Source organism: Micropterus salmoides, unplaced genomic scaffold (genome assembly GCF_014851395.1).
Source record: "Micropterus salmoides isolate LMB-PRFRI ecotype aquatic unplaced genomic scaffold, ASM1485139v1 Ms_hic_scaffold_17, whole genome shotgun sequence".
In the NCBI taxonomy this organism is placed as follows: domain Eukaryota; kingdom Metazoa; phylum Chordata; class Actinopteri; order Centrarchiformes; family Centrarchidae; genus Micropterus; species Micropterus salmoides.
This window is the reverse complement of record NW_024040817.1, coordinates 13,005,722-13,027,506: the sequence shown is the minus strand read 5'-3', so window position 1 is coordinate 13,027,506 and position 21,785 is coordinate 13,005,722. Positions and strand designations below refer to the sequence as shown.

General features: G+C 41.0%; 1 protein-coding gene across 1 annotated transcript in view; it reads right to left on the bottom strand.

Moving 5' to 3' along the window:
* ext1b (exostosin glycosyltransferase 1b) overlaps positions 1-21,785 on the bottom strand; it is a 119,089-nt gene that overhangs the window by 10,834 nt on the left and 86,470 nt on the right. The window contains exons 4-7 of the mRNA XM_038725223.1: positions 20,707-20,826; positions 15,846-15,978; positions 13,349-13,467; positions 8,400-8,495 (exon numbers count right to left, since the gene is read on the bottom strand). Of these exons, the coding sequence (XP_038581151.1) occupies positions 8,400-8,495; positions 13,349-13,467; positions 15,846-15,978; positions 20,707-20,826 (468 nt within the window). The remainder of the gene's footprint in view (positions 1-8,399; positions 8,496-13,348; positions 13,468-15,845; positions 15,979-20,706; positions 20,827-21,785) is intronic.

Sequence of the window (21,785 nt, the reverse complement as noted above, 5' to 3'; positions counted from 1 at the left end):
TACTCCTAGAGATTCTCAAGGCATCCCCAGGCAAGATAAGATACGTTTTGTTATCCCTCCAGCATGTCCTGGGTCTGCCCTGGTTTTCCTCCTGCTTGGAAGTACCGGTACAACTTCCAGAGAGAGGTAACAATGGAGGCATCCTAATCAGATGCCACAGTCACCAACACAAGATGCCACTGGCATCTTTGGACGTGAAGGAGAAGCGATTCCACTATCTTAAAACGTGCAATAACTGATTTAAGGCCAAGGGGGCAGCAGGAACAAGTTGCAAACACAACACTGACATTTTTAATGTTGATAGGCCAAACTTGTTAGCAAACAGTTGTGCAGACACATTACAGTAACTGTAACATTAATTTTAAGTTGTGTTTGTGTCTACCTGACGAATGTAAGTCCAATATTGAATCTTCTTTTAAGCTCTTTTGGTCTCCACAAACTTCTAAGGGAAATATCTTGCCCTTTAGCTGCTACATGCTCCACTATGTTCACCAGCTAGTCGTTAACTGTATCTGTCGTGCTGGCAGGTAGCAAACAGTCTGTTTTTAATGCTTTTTCTACTGAAAACAGGTGTCAAAAAAGGGTGAATAAAAACAGTAAGGTTGTGGGTCAGAAAACCAAAACAATGAGCTGAAAGAACAGCAGAGTCTGGTGATAATTACTTGATCAATACACGCGACCCCTTTCACATTCAAGTAGTCAGGCGATCCATCCAATAATCCGATACGGAGATACTGATTATAGCTGCTTTAAAGATGGGCTATTATACTGCATTCCTAACCTTATATTGTAATTCTGTGACTCCTGTATACGTTTGCACAACTCAAAGAAAAAAATCACGAAGGCCCTCATTTCAGCCTTAAAAAACAAACAAGCTGTAGGTGCTCATGTCTCTTGTGATTGGCCCTGAAGCGTGTTTACCAGGCTGTCGTGCCAAAAAAAGAAACCATATCCAATCTTGTTTGGAGCTTTCTTCTTTAGGAAAACCAAACAAGCTTAATAAAATTACTTCTCAACTGAAAAAGCACTTTCTTGGCGACATATTCAATAACTCAAAAGTCAAAAGTCAAAAGACTGGTGTGTTGTCTTGCGCTGAGCTTTACAGACAGATTAGGCGTAGCAGTTGCCAGGAGGATGGGGCTGATGCAAATGACCATATATGGGTAGAGTAGAAAAACCTGTTGACACATGAGCGTTCACAACATTGGGAAATCTGAGGTTATGGCTCACAAGGATTTCTTTTAAAGAGGTCATATTATGTTTTTTTGGCTTTTCCGTCTCCTTTATTGAGTTACATATCTTTTTTGTGCATGTGAGAGGTTTGCAAAGTGAAAAAGCCCAAAGTTCAACCCAAAGGGAGTTCCCATCTCCCACAGAAAACACTGCTCTGAACTGCCTGAAAACAGCTCGTTTGTAGTCCAGCCTTTTCTTCCGGTTTCACGCATCATAATGCTCGCCTAGCGGCTAGTCAGACACGCCCTCAAAAACACCGGTGGAACAACAACACTGAGTTGCAGCACACAGTGACAAGACGTCTGCCTGCTGCCTCCTCTCTCCGTTCCAAACATTAGCTACTCTCTAGGCAGCCAATGGACAGTTGTTACTGTGATGTAGAGACAGAGCACAAAAAAATTAATAACTCACCACTCTGAAACTCTTGCTCCAGTCCATGTTGCTAAGCTGGTATACAGCTGAACAGAACCAGTGTTTACTGGCTTTTCAGGACCCGCCCTACTCTGCTTCTGATTGGCTAGTAGTCCTTAACTAGGTACTGTGCATGTGGAACTCTCAACAAAGGTCTTGTAGAGGTGAGATGCATCACTCCATAGCTAAAACAAAGCGTTCAATACTCAGGGTGAAAAGAGGAGCTGCAGCAGTCTGACATTTTGAAAATGAAACCTTGTAAACCTGTTCTGGTACAACCCCTAAATAAAATGATGAACCTGAAAATGAGCATAATATGACCACTTTAAATACGTTTACGTTATTATTTGAGTTTACATGAACATCCGACATTGTAACATTATAAATATGACAGAAAACACGGAAGAGCATAATAGGTCACCTTTAAGGATGAGCACTGACACCTAATTCGTCAATACCCAAAACTCATGAAGTTAAAATTATATCCACTCTATCTACCTATAGCTTCACCTTGAAATATATTTTAGAATAAAAACTCATTGCTACTGCAAACACATTTTAATAATTCTTATAAATTCATGGGACAACAAGCCATGACATCAACAAAGAGCAGTGCACAGAGATGAAGAGAAAAGCCAATATCTTACGCTTTACTGCATTCTGCTCCCTATTGTTTTCAACAGTGACAGAGCGCTGAGACAATTTTCCATTACTGCTGCGGGGTCGTCTTTCTCTTTTACATCAATAACAACACACAAAGGCACCCAGACACATACAGCGGGAGTCATGTGTCCAACATATGGCACAAATTTACCTTTCTTCTCCATGTATATTTCACAGCGAATGAAATCAAACTGTATAACACATGACAGGCCACGAATATTTACTGGAAGCAGAGAGAGTGATGGTGGCAGGGGGCTGGTGGGTGGACGGAAAGATCAACATCTTGAGGACATTTAGACGGGAAGTCTTTGGTCTGTGTTCCTGTGATGAAAAGCGCTCGGATGAGAAAACAGCAGCTTCTCGTTGAAGAGTGTGCGTTTTGTAACCTGGATGTGTGCTCGAACAGCCTCCCACACAAACACTAAGCAGCTCATGAATGCATAGCTTTAATGGCACAAAACATATCTAGATATACACACACATACAGTCTGGAAAGCTTGTTATTCAGAACAGCTCTGAAGGTCAGGCCTCTGTAAGAATACTTTAAAAACAACACCTGCACTGAAAAGCCTTTACATTTACATTTAAGAATAGTCCACGTTGACCTCTTTTCTCTATTAACACCTGGCATTGTCTTCCTGCTGCGCGCCAGCAGAGTGGCCTCACACTCAACAGGTCTTCATCACTCCTACAGCCGAGGGCAGCAACAAACACTAATAAAAGAATACATGGCTTTACCGTCGAGCTGTGTAAAGCCTGTTATCCACTCTGCTGCTCCAACTAATGATTACTTTTATTATCGACCAAGCGTTTAGTGTATAAAATGTCATAAGCTATTGAAAAATGCCCATCACACTTTCCCAGAGACCAAGGTGAGGTCTTCAAATTGCTTATTTAATAGAACCAAAAGTTCAAAACTCGTTCATTTTACAATGATATGAAGTTTCAGATCAAAAGGTGAGTCAAACACCTGAGAGAAGTACATCAATAACTAATTAAAAAACATGCTTAAATATATTGATGTTATAATTAAATGTTTTATTGGTTGCTGCAGACTGTGGATAAAAAATAAAGATAGTGTTTCGAACGATGAATTTGATGACTTATGAAGGCCGATGACTCTACATTTGCAGGAATTCAACTCCTTTCTTTTGCATGATTTTATTTCCTATTGTCCTGCGCACCTGTCTACCAGATGTTCATTAGACAACGCTTAGTGGGAAGTTTATAATGACATAAAAAGCTGCAAACCTTTACATTTAAAAACGAGAATCTGCAAAAAAAAAGTTATTGCACAATCAATGACAGACGAACAGTAACTCATTATTTTTGAGGGTTGAAAAGGATTTTAAAATGTTCTGTATATTTCAGACCAATATCATTTACAAATGTAAACAAAGGGAAAACAAGCAGATTAACCTTACATAGTAGTTGACTAAATATCTAAAAATATTAAGGGGCAACATAATAACAATTAAAAAAACTGCATTTAAGGGCTCAAACTGAGATGATATTCTGTTTTCGACCTGTTGATACACTGGGATGGATGGATGAGGAATCATTGATTTGTTAGGGTTGATTTTCTTTTTTAACTCATAGTGGTACACATGTTCCCTGAATTTTCCTGGTAGCGCCTCCATGCTCTGGACACTACGCTGACAGACACAGCAAACCTTCTTGCCACAGCTCGCACTGATGTGCCATCCTGGATGAGCTGCACTACCTGAGCCACTTGTGTGGGTTGTAGACTCCGTCTCATGCTACCACTAGAGTGAAAGTACCGCCAGCATTCAAAAGTGACCAAAACATCAGCCAGGAAGCACAGGAACTGAGAAGTGGTCTGTGGTCACCACCTGCAGAACCACTCTTTTATTGGGGGTGTCTTGCTAATTGCCTATAATTTCCACCTGTTGTCTATTCCATTTACACAACAGCATATGAAATTGATTGTCAATCAGTGTTGCTTCCCAAGTGGAGAGTTTGATTTCACAGGAGTGTGATTGACTTGGAGTTACATTGTGTTGTTTAAGTGTTCCCTTTATTTTTTTGAGCAGTGTACATAGTTAAAATGTCTAAAACTTAAAAGATATACTGTTTTAAGTACATGTAATATTTCTTCATAGTGGCTGATGCATTGTTTTTTGCAGCAAAAACATTTAAATAAAACATAGATTTCCATCCAGAGCATAATTTGTGTACATCCCCCAGTTTCCTGCTAACAACACCTCACGCAGCTGAGCCTTGATAGAGCAGTTAGGGCTGACGTCAGCGGTCTCATGGAGTGCCATCTACTTCTTCTCTCTCAGAAAACTCTCCAGAGGCAACAACAGCAGCTGAAAGTTTTGACTGCAGCTCAGATTCTAACAGGGTGGAGGAGCCGAGGAGTGTAAGTGACAGTTGTATTTACAAATGAAGAAAAGGAGGGAGAAGAGAGGAGAGGAGGTGCCTCCCCTCCCGTTTCTAATGTCATCAATACCGCGGCAAATTTCCTCCAGGCATGAAGAGAGAAACAAAACAATGCCATCTCTCTGCTCCATGTTCTCCACTTGTTTGGCAGCAGGACATGTACAAATTCCAGTGAAGAAGAGCTGGAGAGACAAGAAGAACGCAGACAGGAGGGGGAGAAAGGGACAGCGAGACAAACAGCAAAAAGGGAAAGAGACGGGAAAAAGACAAAGAGAATGAGAGGCTGGTGTTTCCAACTCCCAGATGGGTTGTAACGTTGGAGGTGCGACATATTAGCCTGGGGCTTGCTGGTGCTCTCCAGGAATGTGAGCTCTTGCAGCAGAAATCTGCCTGCAGCACTTCACCTCCTCTCTAAAGGACAGCAGCAGAGAGCGGAGAGACAGTGAAAGGAGAGAGGACGACCACCAGTGTGTGTAAACCATATTAAGCGCCGCTGGGATTCTCACACGGCTTAAATCAACAGTCATAAACCAGCTTTTTGGCCACCGTGCCAGAGAGACAGAGAGGATGACAGAGGGAGGAAAAGAGGGGAATGTTGGAGGATAAGTTATTCAATGTGTTTCTTATTGTTAACAGATCCCACAAAAAGACCAAAACTAACAATGCTACTATATCTGTGTCACTCAGCCCCAAGCTCATTCGTTCCTACTGAAGACTTTAAAAGCAGGTTTCAGTACAAGGCTCAGTAATTTCCTTAAACAGCTGGGCACTGTAGTTTTTAGCAACCTTTCCTCAAAAAGGAGTGGACAGTGCATTTGTAGCACAATTTTTACTGTGACTCAAAAGAAACATGGAAGGAATGAAAACTCTGGTATTTTTCTACCTGGGTCTTATTCTCAATTTCTCAGTTTCTATCATAGACTGTATATAAAAAAAATGTAGCGGCAGCCAATGAAGACCGCACGTTATGTGTCTTGCCATTTGATTCAAATACAAATCAAAAACTTGCAGGCACAAATCAACACACACACAAAGGATGAAATACATTGCTAGTTTGGCTAGCCGCCAAGTTTCCCCAGAAACAGATCCCTACACTGTTAGCAACAATGGATAATCCAGGCTAACTTTCACTTTTGCGACCTAGTGTTATTTATGCTTTATGTAAAATTTAAGCTTAATTGTAAAACTTTATGAAGAATATGCTGCTTGCCCCCAAGTCTGTGATTCCCAAGGTAGCAAGTGTAAAGTTAGCAGGACTCATAGTTAAAATAGATAGTTATTAGAACAACACCTGGGTAGAAAAATACTTGAATTTTCCTTTAAGGCTTGTTTTTTGTTGTTGTTGTTGTTGTTGAGGGGACCTCTTTAAACAGATTTTCCCCCAAAAGTTATGTTTCTTGCTGCAAGACAACACATTATTCTTTAAACTATGAGACGTAAAAAGGACATTTGAGGTGAGGAAGATGTATAAATTAAAAGAGAAATAAGTGAGGAAGTTCTGCTATTAAAGACACTGAGGTCGTGTTCTTTTCAGGGAATGTGGGGGTTTGGAAACATGTAGGGAAGCTTTCATCATACAATTAAAAATCTACACATGATGGTTTTTTGTGAGCGAAGTCTGGTATTTGTAGACTCAATATATTGAAATTTTTACTTCTTTTAGGTCAACAATAAATAAATTAGTACATAAAGGAGTTAGCTGGCAGTGCTTTGAATCAGAATTAAGGCTTTCATGTCGGGAAATAAATAACAATAAATAAATAATAATAACTGTTGACTGAAGAAATAAGACATCTAAATCATTTTAAAATTGAAGGGGATGTGGTTGCATTGGGGGAACTTACCCATGACCTCAGTATTTCTAAAATTCTGCTCCTGAAGAAAGGAGAGGACAACGTAGTGACAGAGAGAGGAGGCAAAGAAGATGAGGAAGAGAGATGATGAAGAAGAGGAGTAGAGAGACGATCTGTGAGTGTGGAAGGGGATGAAAGAGAGAGGGGATGTAGTGAGAAAAATGGCAGGAAAAAAGGCGAAAAAGATGAAAAACATTCTCTCTCTCTCTCTCTCTCTCTCTGTGGGGTGGAGGAACACAGCTTGGCTCGCCACGGTAAACACAGAACCCGCCACAACCACAACAAACCACAGGCTGCTTGGCACATACACACACAACGGCGGCACACTAAGCCTGTTCTGCTCGCTTTTCACGGACACACAGCTACACACAGCTACACACAGCTACACACACAGCCCTCCTGCTGTGATTGACAGCTTGGGAGAAACCACTCACAGCCACGGGGAGAGGCAAGCCATAAACCCAGCCTACCGCCGGGTGACTGACACTGATGTGAAAACCACTTCCTCTGATTGGCAGGAGAAGTTAAGTCCTCACAAGCAGGAGGGGAGAGGGGAAGGCGTCGGATGAGTCTGATGTCTCGGAATACAGATGAGCGGCCAGATCCTGTTACCTTTTCCTCAAATAAACAACCTCAAATGTGAGAGTGGAAATTGTCACACTGAGCTCAGATCTGTAAATATCACCCTGTGAGTACACGCCTGACCTTTGACTTTGACAAGGAGGTCACAGAGAGGTCACGATAAACACAGTGACCCCTTCAACAGAGAAGAGTCTTCAGCAGTAAAACCCTAACGAGGTTGCCATAATAAATGCCACTGAGGAATGCTCAGGGCTCTGGGTTATGTCTGGCTGGAGAGGGTTAACTTGTTAAAAAACAACATAGGGGAAAAAATGTCAGTCAGTATGTCAGAACACAGGGGGAAAAAACAAGATATATCTACACTGTCATGCTGAGAAAATTGATGCCCACAGATTTCATTTTGAAAAAGCATTAGAGCTGAAAGCAGTTTTTATTAAGTGGATTAATTAATTATTTCATCTTACATGCAAAATTTTTCAGGTTTCCATTTCTCAAATGTGAGGTTGTGCTGCTTTTCCCTGTTTTATTTGATTGTAAACTGAATATATTTGTTTTTTGAATAAACCGAGCAAAATGTTTTTCATTTAGTAGACCAAAAAATTTAACTATACATTGAGAAAAGAATCAGTACATAATGAAATTAGTCTTTACGCCCCAAAAAAACACAGATTTAATACAGATTTTGTAATTATGAGTTTCAAATGGCAGCATAGATGAGAAGATCATGAGTTATTTAAGACAAAACAAACCTTAAACATTATTAAATCAATGCTGGAGCTTGTTTTCTGGGCATGCGTTTATTGTGTATATTGTCGCTGTAACTGTAACTTATTTCTCCAGAGAGATTTTGTGACTTTCTTCAGTTGATTAGATATTTAGTTGCGATTAAAGTCAAGAATAAACAGCAGTAAATACATTACAAATAAATAAATGCTACTATGCATATGCACTTCATTGCCTCCTTATCTTTCCTAACAATATGCATTAGCCTCTCAGCCACACTTTTCCCCCTCAATGTATATTATTCCCATTACTGTGCTTTAATTAAAACCACACAAACTGTCCTTTAAGGGAATCACTGCATCACAAATCGAAACTCATTAAAGAAACTTTCAGACTGAATAAAATGTGCCAAGATACAGTAGTTTTACACTTTGAGGTTATGCATAAGATGAGCTGCGTAATTACAAATGATAGCGATCACACCTTTAAGGTAAGTGAGAGGAGGAGTGTGTGTGTGTTCAGGCTCACCTTATTCTCTCCCTCAATGACGATGACGGGCACTGAGGTGGCCGGCCAGCGGTGCTTCGCAGGGAGAGGCTTGTCACAGTTCCACAGGACAATGATCTAAAATAAAGAAGAAAGGTTTTATTATCTGAACCAAATAACTACATCGAATTTGATTTCCTCTAACCAAAACAACTGGCAGCACACTCCCCAGCTTGTTGCTGAATCAACCTGCTGAACATTTGACATTTACGTGACCTGCGGCCAGCAAATGTCACCTTATTACAGGCTGATTGAATTTTAAAGAGCTAGAAGGGCAACTGAAGTGATACATTTTTACCAATTATGGTTCCAGAGTGGTTTGTACAATTCAGTCCATAACCAATCACGTCACCTTGTCAGGTTTCATTTCTAACTACGACATGCCGCTGAACACATTTTCACGCTCCACCCTCCAATCAGATGATGCTTTACATGAAGGACTCATGTTCTCCAACCACAGTTACATCATGTTTTATACGACTTGGTCTGCTGTTCCGCGAGTTGCAGACTAGCCGACATGGAAATGTCACAAGGAGTTAACCTTCCCCATTAGCTGCGACTTCGGTGATGGACCTCAATTGTTTGATGAGGAACACATACATTAACATGACTCCTGCCTGCCCTTATACACATTTACACAGTTACAGTCTTCTATCTCAGCCTGTTCTTCTGATGCATCTTAAATTTGATGTGGGACACAAAATGATTAATGTGAAGTTTGGATTTGTCCACATGTTGAAGCTTGTACATGGGGCAGTAGTAGTGTTGTAGCACTCAAGGCCGGTCTTGGTCTCGAGACACCGGTCTTAAGTCCACTATTTGATGGTCTTAGTCTCGTCTTGGACTCGACCGCATTGTCTGAAATATTTGTTAATATCCTAACTTTGATGATTGATGTAAAATGTATTGTTTCAAATGCAACAAATAACCCTAATTAAAAATTTGTTGTTACCGTTAACGACTGTCATCCCTCCCCACGATTGTAAACATGGAAAAGGAGAGTTGAATAAAGATGCTTGAGTTGATTTCAGTTCTTGGTGTTTGTATGTTGTAAGTTAGTGATTGTATGCATGTCTGATGCATGTCACGGCCTCATGGCCGATGTGCTAGCAAGAAATTAGGTTTAACCTCCTTTTGTTGCTGCACATGACCCTCACTAATTCACTAGGTGGCGCTGTCGCAAAAAACTAGGGTCCTACAAATGCAGTCTTAAGACTGTGGATCCTGAAAATGCAGTCTCCTTTACTGCAGATATATAAATAGTATTTATATCTTGCATCAGAAAAGCCTTTTCACTTGTGAAATAATACTGTAAGTATAAAAGCTAAGCAAAGAAATAACAGTCTGATCTGTCTTTCCGTATCATACTTATACTAAGTCTAACTGCAATGCAAGAGCAATGTAGTTTTCTTTCTGTACATAGAACATAAACAGGTGAGGATGTCGGCTTCAGGTTTAGCCTCAGTCTTTTAGCACAATATCGATGTAGTCAAGTGGAAGACCCTTTTACAAGGTTCTTCTTTGAAAATGAGTCAGATGGAAACATTAAAAGAACAGCTAATAAGGTAATAAGTCTGACAGCGAGAGTTGTCATTTCAGCCGACAAAATTGACGGTTGTCGGCTACAAATGAGAAGGCTGCTTTTGTCTGCCTCTGTCTGAAATCAAAAGTGTTATTGTTTAAAATATGACTGAAGACTTTGAGTGGTTAATCTACCTTGGTTGTCATTATAAACTACATATGTGTAGTTCTAGAAAGGAAATCTTGATACGTATAGCAACAATAACTAAGGGGGGCAGGGTTTAGCTAACTGTCAATTATCTTTATATAGGGGTATGCGTCTATGATGGGAACACATATACACATTTTTGCTAACGTAGACACACTTCTATTTGTGCAGTAACTGTGCAGCACAACATGCTCAGTATCAGTTCACAATGCAAAGATGGATTGTAAATTAAATGGAAACCCCCACTCCACCCATTTTCACATTTTAAAACTTTACAAATAGCTGGTAAAAATGCGTTAAAGATTTATTAGTTTGCTGTTCTGAGTTTTGCCTGGAGCTGTAGCATCACCATCTGCCATGCTTTCACTTCGAGCTCCTTCATTTCCGTAGTGCACAGCATTGTGGGACAATTAAGTCCATCAAAACCACATTCAAACATTGATCAATTTTAGCATGCATGCTGGCATTTTCATCAAACTTCAATTTGTTATTTTTTCAGAAAAAAATATACTAAACACTCCAACAGAGAATCTTTAATTGTACATTATTCTAGTTTATTATATACTATACAGATTAGGTAAAATAGAGGTTAATAAATTATTAAGACAAAGGCAAAGCAGAGTGCAAAGCAACCAACATAACATATTTATATCCCTAGAAACCGGTTTGCCTGAATTTGTGGGGAATGAATACCCAGTTAGTGAGAAGGAAAGCAAAAGGGTCATCATCAACATCTCGTCAAGTAGTGTTAAGTTGCTGTGCACCAGGTAACACGTCCTGCATAAATGTCCTTGAACAAGTGAGTAAATTAATCCATCCCAGTTCCACTGTGCGGAGCTGTAGCTGACACTGTGCTCAGACGTCCCTGATGGAGGCGAACCACAAGAATTTCCCTGCAGGGATCAATAAAGTTTCACATTATTCTGACATTAACTCCATCACACGCAGTAGCGGTTCCCTTCGGGGGCTCTGCATGCGCCCTGACTGGACCTGCCAAATTATGAGCTGGGAGCCATTTGGATGTCTGTGTTAAGGTGCTGCCTTGTGACTACTGCAGCTGTGTGATAATGGAATGAAAAAAGAAATAGATGTCACACAGCTGTTTGATGAATGGCAAAATTATCTCATCATTATAAGCCAATACAGACAAAAACAAACACAAAACAAGTCTCATTCATGAGTCTGAATCTGGGCAAGAAAGTGTCATTGTAAGATAACAACAGGTACTGTGCACACACAGAGCTGAGAAAGGCGTTGATCCACTCTTAAAGGGCTCTATTCCTGTTTGATTAGACAGACAGATGGTGCCTCTGTCAGCTCACCAGCCCTCGCAGGGTGCTGACGGAGGCATTGTGTATGTATGCCTTTGTGTGTGTGTATCTGACTGGAGGGAAATGGTGAAAAAACAGTTGGTCTATCTGTAGCACGAGTGGAAGAAACGCTTCATGCACACATTAACACGTAGCAGGAGTCCACTGTGTCAAAAGCCAAGAAGCTTTCTTGTGTCCAATTTAGCCTCCTCCATCCTCTAAGTCCTTTCATTCTCTCCCTCCCATTCATTTATTTATATCCCTTTCCTCATCCTCTCGTATCCCAGCAGCAACTCCCCCCCACACCCCCCTTCTGTATGCTGAGAGTGGAAGAAAAACACCCCGGCTGTGTACCTGGCTCTCCACTCATGCATGCACAGCTCAAAGAACGCGAACACAAAAGCACCTCCATAAAAATGTGGGTTTTACAACACAAATGTGGAGCTGGATATCGACCCTTGATGCGTTTTTTGGTATCGTCTGAAATGTGTCTGCAGCACAAAGCAAACAGTTGGAATCGATACCTTTCTCAGAACTGTGCTCTACTTATTTTTATTTTTTGATCAGACAATTGTGAATTTAAATGACGCATTTAATTTTGCCACTCTCCACTCAAGGGCCACTTGCTCGCTTATTCTACAGCTTTTGACAGTATCACACAGTCTTTCTCAGCGGATGATGATGTTTGCTCAGTTGCCACAAAATTGTAGATGTTCTCCCGTCCATGTTGGTGTAAAACTTGAGCAGACACTGAAAGAGCAGTTAGCTAAACAATCTCTGCTTAAGGCTCACTTATTCACTTTCCTGGAGCTTTTGTCCACTTCACCATATTTGTCAAGAATAACTTTTCAGCATTCCAATTTACAGTGCACTTTGTTTAGGCAACATTTTTAAAAAGCTACTTGTGCTTGGCACAAAAAAACAGACTGCATCATAATGATGTCATCAGCTTGGGTGAAGAGACTGCAAATTTAAGACAGAAAGTTACAAACTAAAAGCGTAGAGAAAGACGTGCATATGAACCAGACAGGAAAGGTATAATGTAAAGATGGTACTAAGTTGCATTTTTGGAAGTGTAGGATCCGGTAACCCTTTAACATTTGAGAAATCTGCCTTCTACTACTTGCTTCTGTAAAACAATATTTTTATGTTCCTCAAAATAATTAGTGTTTTAGTATCAGGACTGGAACCAAGGTATCATATTGGCACATATATCAAAACATTTCGAACAACTCTCTGTCCTACACAGAGATATGCAGAGAGTCAACATGTTATCAGCGCAAATGGACGGTACGCACACATGAAATACACACATTTACAAGCATCCCGCCTACGTAAACACACATTCATATTGTATATTCCACTGCAAAAACACTCATAACACACAACCACAGAGCTGCACATTCATGCACGGCACTCGCATGGAAACACATGCCTCCTACACAAAATACAAACTCGCTTACTCATAGACTCTGCTGGCCAAACAAACAAACAAAGACACACATACACACACTCACAAAAACCATTGGGGAGCAAATTCCATTTCATTTCCCGTGCTGGTAAGGAGCAAGCAGGGGAATCAATACATGCCGTCTCCAGCTGTGCTGAAGGGGATTTTGCTGCCATGGAGACAGATGTAGCTCCGCTACAAACTGCTGCTCTAATCCAATCCATTGGAGTTAACAAACACACACACACACACAGGGGTGGAGGATGAGCACTGTTGTTTGGAAAATGCATTCGCAAAGCAGCCATATGATCCACATAATGCGGCACAATTTGGGAAGTCACAAGGTGGAGATTCATGGGCGATTCGGGGGATTCAGCAGTGAAAACACACACACACACACACACACACACACACACACACACACCCAAATAACACCATTTACCTGTGCACAGTACTGGGACTTGGCCACAGCTACCAGGAGCTTGAGTATGGGCTGCGACTGGGACACCAGTGGGGAGACGGCATGGATGACCGCTGTGAACTTGGGGTACGGTTTAATACCTGAAACACAACAGATAGACTGTCATTAATGCAGTTTTATAAATCCAGAAAAACAATGCTGCCTGGAACACGGTGAGCTGAATGTCAGCCATCAATGTAATTTCAGGCTCTTTGAAGAAAATGAAGTCAGACGAGAACTGAATGCTCTCATTTTCAAACCCTTTTTCAGTTAAAAGATACTACATGAAACAAGTCTAACAGTGGTTCAAAAATATAGATGATTTAATTGTTCTTAAAATATTCAACAACGTTAATGTGTTTTGAAAATGCAAAATCCCTTGATCACTGAATATTTCATTTTGGAAACGCTTCAGCTGTATCTGGAACCCAATGAACAGACAGCGAAGTGCTGATGTGACTTTAAATTCAGCCTGGCGTGATGTTGGAATAGAGTAATTGAGGCTGAAAATGAGCAGGAAATAAGATATTGAGCAAGACGGATCATAGAGGACGTTCAACTTTTCCTAATTTAAATCTAATCTAACCCAAACCAACAAAGCATGGCACAGAGGAGATAGCATTAGAGGAGTCTCCTTTCCGCCACTGTGCAACTTTTATGATGAGGAATATACGCAGTCTTAAAACTTGGTAAACTATTCTTGGGATTTGTAATGAAAAAGTTGAGGGTGTGCAGACTTTTCAAACAGTTGGGATGTAAATTTGTAACTAGCTCATAAACAGACTTTCATGAAACATTGAACAAAACCTGGAGCAGAATTAGTGTCATGCAGTGGATTTTAAATGTTGGATGTGCATGCTGTTTTCTGCCTTTAGCACATGATTCTGAGTGGCTTTTATCACATCCTGTATGAGCACATTACACATTTCACAAGCTAAATGTTTATAGCAACACAAACGGCTGGTTTATGATTGATTCAGCTATTTGAGGCCTTTAACTACACACAAATAAATACACTAAATATGTGGAAATGCCTGTTTACATATGTGTGTATGTCTGGCTTTGTTTTTCTTGGTTCCGGGGGATGATACCCAGGCCTCATCACCCAACATCAGTGGCCGACCTAACTCGTGCCCTTGTGCCTGAGTTGTAGCAAATCCCTGCAGCCTGTTATGCTGCTATAACAGACTTCCCAGAAGAGTGAATACTGTTATAGCCGCATGTTAATGCCCAAGGTAACATCCACATACTTTAGGCCACGGAGTGTGCATCAGTAGAGTGTCTTGGCAGATACGCAGTAAGACATTGCAAAGCAGTAAACTCTGGTGATAAATGTTTTATTGGCACCAACTTACATTTTTGTCCTTTCAAGTTTAATACAGTTTTGTTTTATGTTTTAATTTATAGTTATATAATCTAAATTACCCTGATGTTATCTTGGATGTACTGTTATTATTATTTTTGATTATCTAGTTGCATTGTTTAACTGTAAAATATATTTTTGACCATTCATGTTATGATTCATGTCATGTTGTTATTGGATTTTTATTATTCCCAAGTATACATATTGTTACGAGCCTCAAGAATCTAGTATATTTTGGACCCTAAATGAAACGTCCATTGCACCAAAGCGACAAAAACAAGTGTGTGTGTCTTGTTATTGGCTCTTGGAGAACAAGAAGTGCCACTTGGAAACAAACTCTCCTTCTTTGATTTTATTCTTTTACCCATCAGCGACAAGCCACCTTGTCTCCCAAACACCCACCCATGTTTTAATTGCTTCCTCTTTGACAAACAAATAAACTTGCCAGCGCTGTAATCCCTGCCTCTCACCGTGTTCATCCATTTTAATATCAGCTCTTCACCCCCGGTGCTCCATCAACTGAATCTGTGCCGTCTGCGCATGTATAAGTGTGTGCGTTCGGATGTTTTTGGCAGCACTGGATGATGATGGAGTGAAGAAGTGAAGGATGGAGAGGCTCCCGGGTCACAGATACGTGGCGGGGGAAAACTCGCCGCTGCTGAACCGTAGCGGGAGCAATTGGCCTCACTGCAGCAGCAGAGGCAGCAGCAGAAGTAGCAGTAGCAATGCTGACTCAAACAACCAATGATGGACGAGCTGGTGTGTCAGCAGGACTAATACAAACATCAGTCAAAGGCCTATTCCTCCACTCCACTTGCTGCTCAGTCTAGAGGGCAGTAGATCATTACTGAAGGCCATGTTTCTCCTGCTCAGACAAGGTGCAAATCCACAGCTTGACCAAAATGGGAAGTCTTTTCTTGTACAAAAAATGTGACAAAATATCTGATGCTGAAGTGACGGATGGTGAAAAACCTTCCTGATCAACCTTTACGACTCAGTTCATTGCTACGCTGGTGTGTACAGTGAAAGCATGATTGCTGTTATGTAACAGCACTTTGTACAGTTTATGATGCATCTGCTTCTGTGTTTGTGTTTATATGTGTGTCTGTTACTGACCCAGTGTGGCGTAGTAGAAAGGGAAGTCTCCCAGGTATCCAGAGTACTGCGGCAGGGTGAAGAGTCCCCCGGGGTGACTGTTCCACATAAGGCTGCTCCTGGAGCCGTGCTCCAACACACGGTCCTGGATGATCTGCAAATGGAAACAGTAAGGAACACACATTAGACTACAAATAAACTACTTATTTAATTTGATTTAGGTATCAAGGATGTGTCACCCTTACATGTTGCATGTTAACCAGTTTTTCCTTAAAAAAAAAAAGGATGTTAACTTGTTGACTGTGAATAATTATGTTTGCTAAATTATTATGATGATAAAATGGACAACAAATTATAGGACATATGAAAGTATACCTTCTGGCTGGTAAAACTGTAACTTTGTTTCTTTGTTGTTGTAATTCTACTACTGCTACCTCTGTCTAGTCTGTACATACAGCCCCTATTCTTGTATGTCTGTCCTCAAAGAGCTCTCTTTCATTTTTGTGAGGAGTTTGACCTTTTCTGAACCAAGGAGCTAAGGGGTGTGTCGTATGTACTACAGATTGTAAAATCTTGAGACAAATTTTTGATTTTAGACAGCATAAATAAACTAGACTTCGCTAACAAACAAACTGTCAGTGCAGCAAATAACGCTACATTAATATATATATATATATTATAATATCTCTAAAGTTGGAGGAAAATAACAAAGAATGATCAACAACAGCAGTAGAGCCTTGAAAGCAATGACTTTTAAGGCTGGGTGGTGACATGGTTTGTGAAATACACGTGTGGCCAGATTGATGTGGTATATAATATAATGTGCAACTGCTTTGCAAGAATAAGACCAGAGATGGGGCGTACAGTACATTGGTGCATCAGAATTTTGATGACGACATGGAGGTAACACAGACCAAAGCGGCCCTTCATGGACACGCAGAAAGTATGAATGTGGCTTTAGTCTCTAATATGGGTCAACTCCTGAAAGAATTGAAACCTATACTTTCCATAATACTTACCAATAATGTCTTTCAGTTAGACCCTTCCCATTACACACTCTTCTTGTGTGGACAATCACTATTCAAATCCACAGAGCTTCATTTCAAATAAATTTCTTTTAGTTTAGAAGCTTTATTGAAAGAAAGGTTCCCAAAGTACCAAATGCTGCATAAATGCTGAATCACAAAGAAATGCAAGTAAGATGATGCACAAGACATCTAGAATAATTGCTAATCACTTCTAATCTAACAAGAAAAAGTTACAGCTGCTGACAAACTGTGTTGCTTTGACAGCCACAAAGCCATTAACTGACTGTTGCCAGTATTAAACTTGTGTCATTTTAATTACAGCAGGGTCTCTGACATTTGTAAGGCTTCCTTTTGCAATTCAAACAAGACAAAAAATCTCGTTAAATAACATTTCACTCAGATCACAGGCGACTCATAAAAAAATGAAATTGAAATTTTTGTGTTTTGATAAAGGAACAAACGTTTGCCTTTCAGATTATGGTGGATGAAATATTAAGGATTTGATCAATGAGCCTTGTAATCACACCTATAAAACATTTCACCCAGCGAAATGAGTTTTCACACACAAAAAAACGCTGCCAAGAAGCAGATAGTCATAAATGTGAATGAATATCAACACTGCTAATGTTCCAACTTCCAATATCCCCATTTGAATTCAGAATGATATTCAGAGTATTATTCAAAACCCAGTGAGTGAATTAGAGCAGCTGAGAAAAAAAACTGTTATAAAAGTGACTCTGTAGGCGTTAGATAAAAGTTAGAAGCTGGCTGAGCTTTTGAAATGTTTTGCTTTGTATCACCTCAATCCCAGCTATTGATTGTGTCAAGAGTGAATCGCTGTGGCACAAAGCTGAGCTGAAAGAAATCTATGTTATTGTGTAATATATTTGCTGCGCAGACAAACCAAACTGAGGCCTTTTTTGCTAACAGATCAGCAAGTCAAAGGCATTTGCGCCGGTCAGTCACACAGACAGAGGCCATCGGGACAGACAAAGTCATCAGCTGTATCTAAGCACCAGTCTGTCAGGCCTGTGCCAACCCTTTCTGTGCCCAAATAGAGCAGTCAGTCAAACGGTCAGGTGTGAGAATGAGCACTGTTTTCCTCAGCCGCAGCTCGCCGCTGGGCCTCTGAACACGCAGGCAGGAGGAAAGAGATATTGCTGCTGTACCCTTGAGCCATGCTAAATTGCTTCAGTAAAACAGACATAGGTTAGCGGCCGTGTTTTATGGCCGCTATTGAATCGGAGTGTGACGGCTGCTGGCTTGGTAACTCAAAGGACAGACATATAGAAAGAGGCAAAGGCAGTCAGGTGGGCTGAGCAGCTGAACTGAGCAACTGTTCGAATTGTTTTAAAAAAAAAAGTTAATGGCATAGCTGGAGGGGGCTTACTGTAATAATATTGACAAAGCAACATAAAAATTCATCATAGGGAGGCGGGGAAGAAAGGGGAAAAAAAACAAAACAGCACTGTGAGATTTTTTTACTTTCCCCAGCCTTGTCCCTGAGGGCAGTCGATAACCATTTGCCTCAGCCGAACAGATTAACTCAGAATCCGTTAACTTCTCTATAAAAACACTGCCTGCCACCTTAAAACCCCCAAGCCCTTATACCTTATGGAGGGGGCAATTTTGCTCGCATGGCTGGAGCTCCTCCCCCGTCGGCAGTCCTCAGTCGGGACATGATGGACGACTCAATCTCACCCCAGAACAGCCACAATCAACCAATTAGAGCATGATAGATAAATCCTGCTTCTCTGGGAGCACACTGTGTACTCGCCTTTAATAGGTGAGTTTAATAGGTGTACCAGCAGCACGCGCCCGGCTATATTGACCTTGTGATTGGTCGAAACGTGTCTGCTTCCTGACAGGAAACGCGGCATGATAGGTTGAACTTGTGTTTTCCTGCTCGCTCGCCGTCTCCACACACACACACAGAGTTTGGAGTGGAAGTGGGAAGTCAATAAAAAGCAAGCGTGTTTGAGAATTTGCGTGAGGAGATTCAACTTGTCAAGATATCGGAGTGTGTGCGTGTTTTGAGTGCATGCTTGTATCATCACAGATCTGCAGCAAGGAGGAGGAGGAGGAGGAGGAGGAAGGGTGCAGGCTCGACAGGATGAATAAACCATGTCGCTCGTTATCTCGGGGGCTGCCACGGCAACGCCATTTACATATGTCACCCCTTCTCCTCTTCACCCTTTCTCCCACTGCCCTCCCCTCCCCTCACTCTTTTTACAGGACAGTCAGTCAGGATTAAGCGTTTAGCCCTGCTGTATTCAACGCGAACCCACACACAAAGTACACTGACGAACCGCATGCACACACCGAATCACAGGCTTTCGCCGTGTCACCTTGCTCTTTAGTGCGGAGTGACAACATGTCAGCGAGGTTATGCCTGGGTGGTGCTATGTGTATCTGGGCTGACACACCTTGACATATGGAGATGTGTGTGTGTGTGTGTGTGTGTGTGTGTGTGTGTGTGTGGTGGCACACAGTAAGACAGGGCCAGATAACCAACAGGCCAGAGATGTAGAGCTAGCTAAAATCAGATTTTATATACTGAAGCCACCCCACATGACATGTGCTGTGTGTTTTCAGAGTGTGCAGGCGCTTGTGTGTGTGTGTGAGCGCGTGCATGTGTATAAAAGTCAAACTCAGACGTAAGATCTTGGAGATTATACTTTAAGTCAGATTGTAGCATTGGGGGCTTTAGCGACGCAGTAAGAGAGAAAATGAAATGCGTGATGGGATACTTGGGTGAGAAAAGAGGCAGGAAGAAGAAAACATTTGTAACCCTAGCATGAAGCCAGCAGTAAGCCCAGGTGTTATCCCTGCATCTATAAACAACTTGTTTAAACTGAATAATGAGGGATGGGGATTGGATGGATAAATTGTTTCTCCAGTGACAATAATTTCTAAACTGAATTGTTGTTAACAAAAGTAGATGCGCATGACAAGAAGAGGTCAGAGAATTCTTTTGGGAACTTAAAATGATACTCCGCCTAAACGTATCTTTTGAAAATAAAAAACTTTTTTTGTAGTTTGTAGGTTTGTCTAAGAACAGCAGCTGTGTTTGGCATGGACTGGATGGATTCCAACAGTGACTAGTTTTCATGGTGGGGACAAAGTATCAAAGCAAACTTCTCAAAACACTAATACTTTTGCCTAAAACTGGCTAAATATACTGCTTCCATCCTAATCCTCATGCGTGACCCTGTCAAGCTTGCAGGCAGGCTTTGGCATTGGTTTGCTCATGTTTGCCTCCTGCTCCTCCTTCGGTCGGACTCACTACCCTAACGAACCTGCCTCCAGCTCAGCAATGGTCTGAGTTCCTATTCAAATTTACATGCATGAAAACTGGGATGGAAGTTTATGGTGCTCTGCCTCCACACCCTTCTGACATCAAAATTGGTGGTTTGTGTGACCATTTGAAACCTACAATCTAATAAGCCTGCCCACTTTTACAGTGATTGGCCAGGAGAGTGGAGCTGAGAAAGTATGCGGGGTTTCAACTTCTCTCAACAACAACAACTTCTGCCTCTTCTTGTGTGTACGAATGAGTGTAACACCTTTAATCTGTCTGAATATGCACTGTTGGCTTTATGCCTTGCTTTTGAGTGTGGCTATTTGGAAGAGCTTTGTTTCATCGATACTTTAGCCATATTTCAAATGTTTTTTTAGCTTTTTGTACCAAAATGTTTTTTTTATAAAAGTTACCTACTGCAGCTTTAAAGACCTGAGAAACTTTATGAAAACACCCTGAAAAATATACGTCATGAAGGAGCGAGGAAGAGAGGAAGGCAGAAAGGCCAAAAAGGAGGCGGGAGGTTGTGTTTATGTGTGTCTTGAATCCTCACCTCCAGTGTGGTCAGCACTATCTTTTCCACAGAGGAGAAGTACGCCTCCCAGAGAAACTGAGTTTGCTGTCTGAGGGACAAGATCTTATCCTGGTGGATGGAGCGCACGGTGGTCGGAATCTGCAAACGACAAATAGCCAAATAGTCAGTCAGTACTGATCTGGGACAGGGAGACTCAACTTGGTCCCAGAGATACACTCAGGAAATTCCCATCAAAAGCACATTAAATATTATTTTTATGTAATTTAGGCCATTACCAAGTAACAAGTGTCCTCAAAGCAATTCTCGAGACAAGTCCTAAGTCCTTGAGGGATAGTTCAAGTGGAGTCACAAGTTTTTATAAATAAACTGCAAGTCAGTTGCAAGTCTTTCAGGTCTTTGAATGCCGTCTATTAAAATGACATGGCTTTTGAACATTTTGCTTACAGCAGTGTTACTGAAGAGCTGTAGTTTACATGGCTGGCATAACACTTTCATCTTAAAGGTGTGTTTCCATTTAAGGCCTGCCTGTTGCTGTCTTATTTATTTATCTATTCATTTTTTACAGGATTTTAGCAGGTCAAACGACAAACAAATATCATAAGGTCCAACTGAACTGTGACCTTCATCAGTGGAGTTTCCTGGTTGTGATCTCACTCCCATTTGTGACCTATACCTGTTACCATGTTACCAAAATTCCACACTTGAGTCACGTGGTTACAACTAAACTATCTCCAAGACTCCATCTGTTGAGGAGGGCCACAAGATATAGTTTAAAACTTTGGAAATGACAAGTATATAGTACCTTGTGTTGAGAATGTTTTTGTCAAGCTGCTGTTTCTGAGGTCAAGAAATTAACCTGCTTTTCACGTCTCAGGTCATGTAAGTCCAGTCTCACAACATTCAATCCATATTCAAGTATCAAGTTCTCATTTTTGTGACTTGAGGAACAGTTTGCAGGAAATATGCTTATTGGCTTTCTTTCCAGCAGTTAGATGACAGGCTCAATACCACTTTCATGTCTGTATGGCAAATTTGAAGCTCCGCCTGCAGCAGTTAGCTTAGCAAAAATACTGAAGACACAAGTGTAAAAACAATTA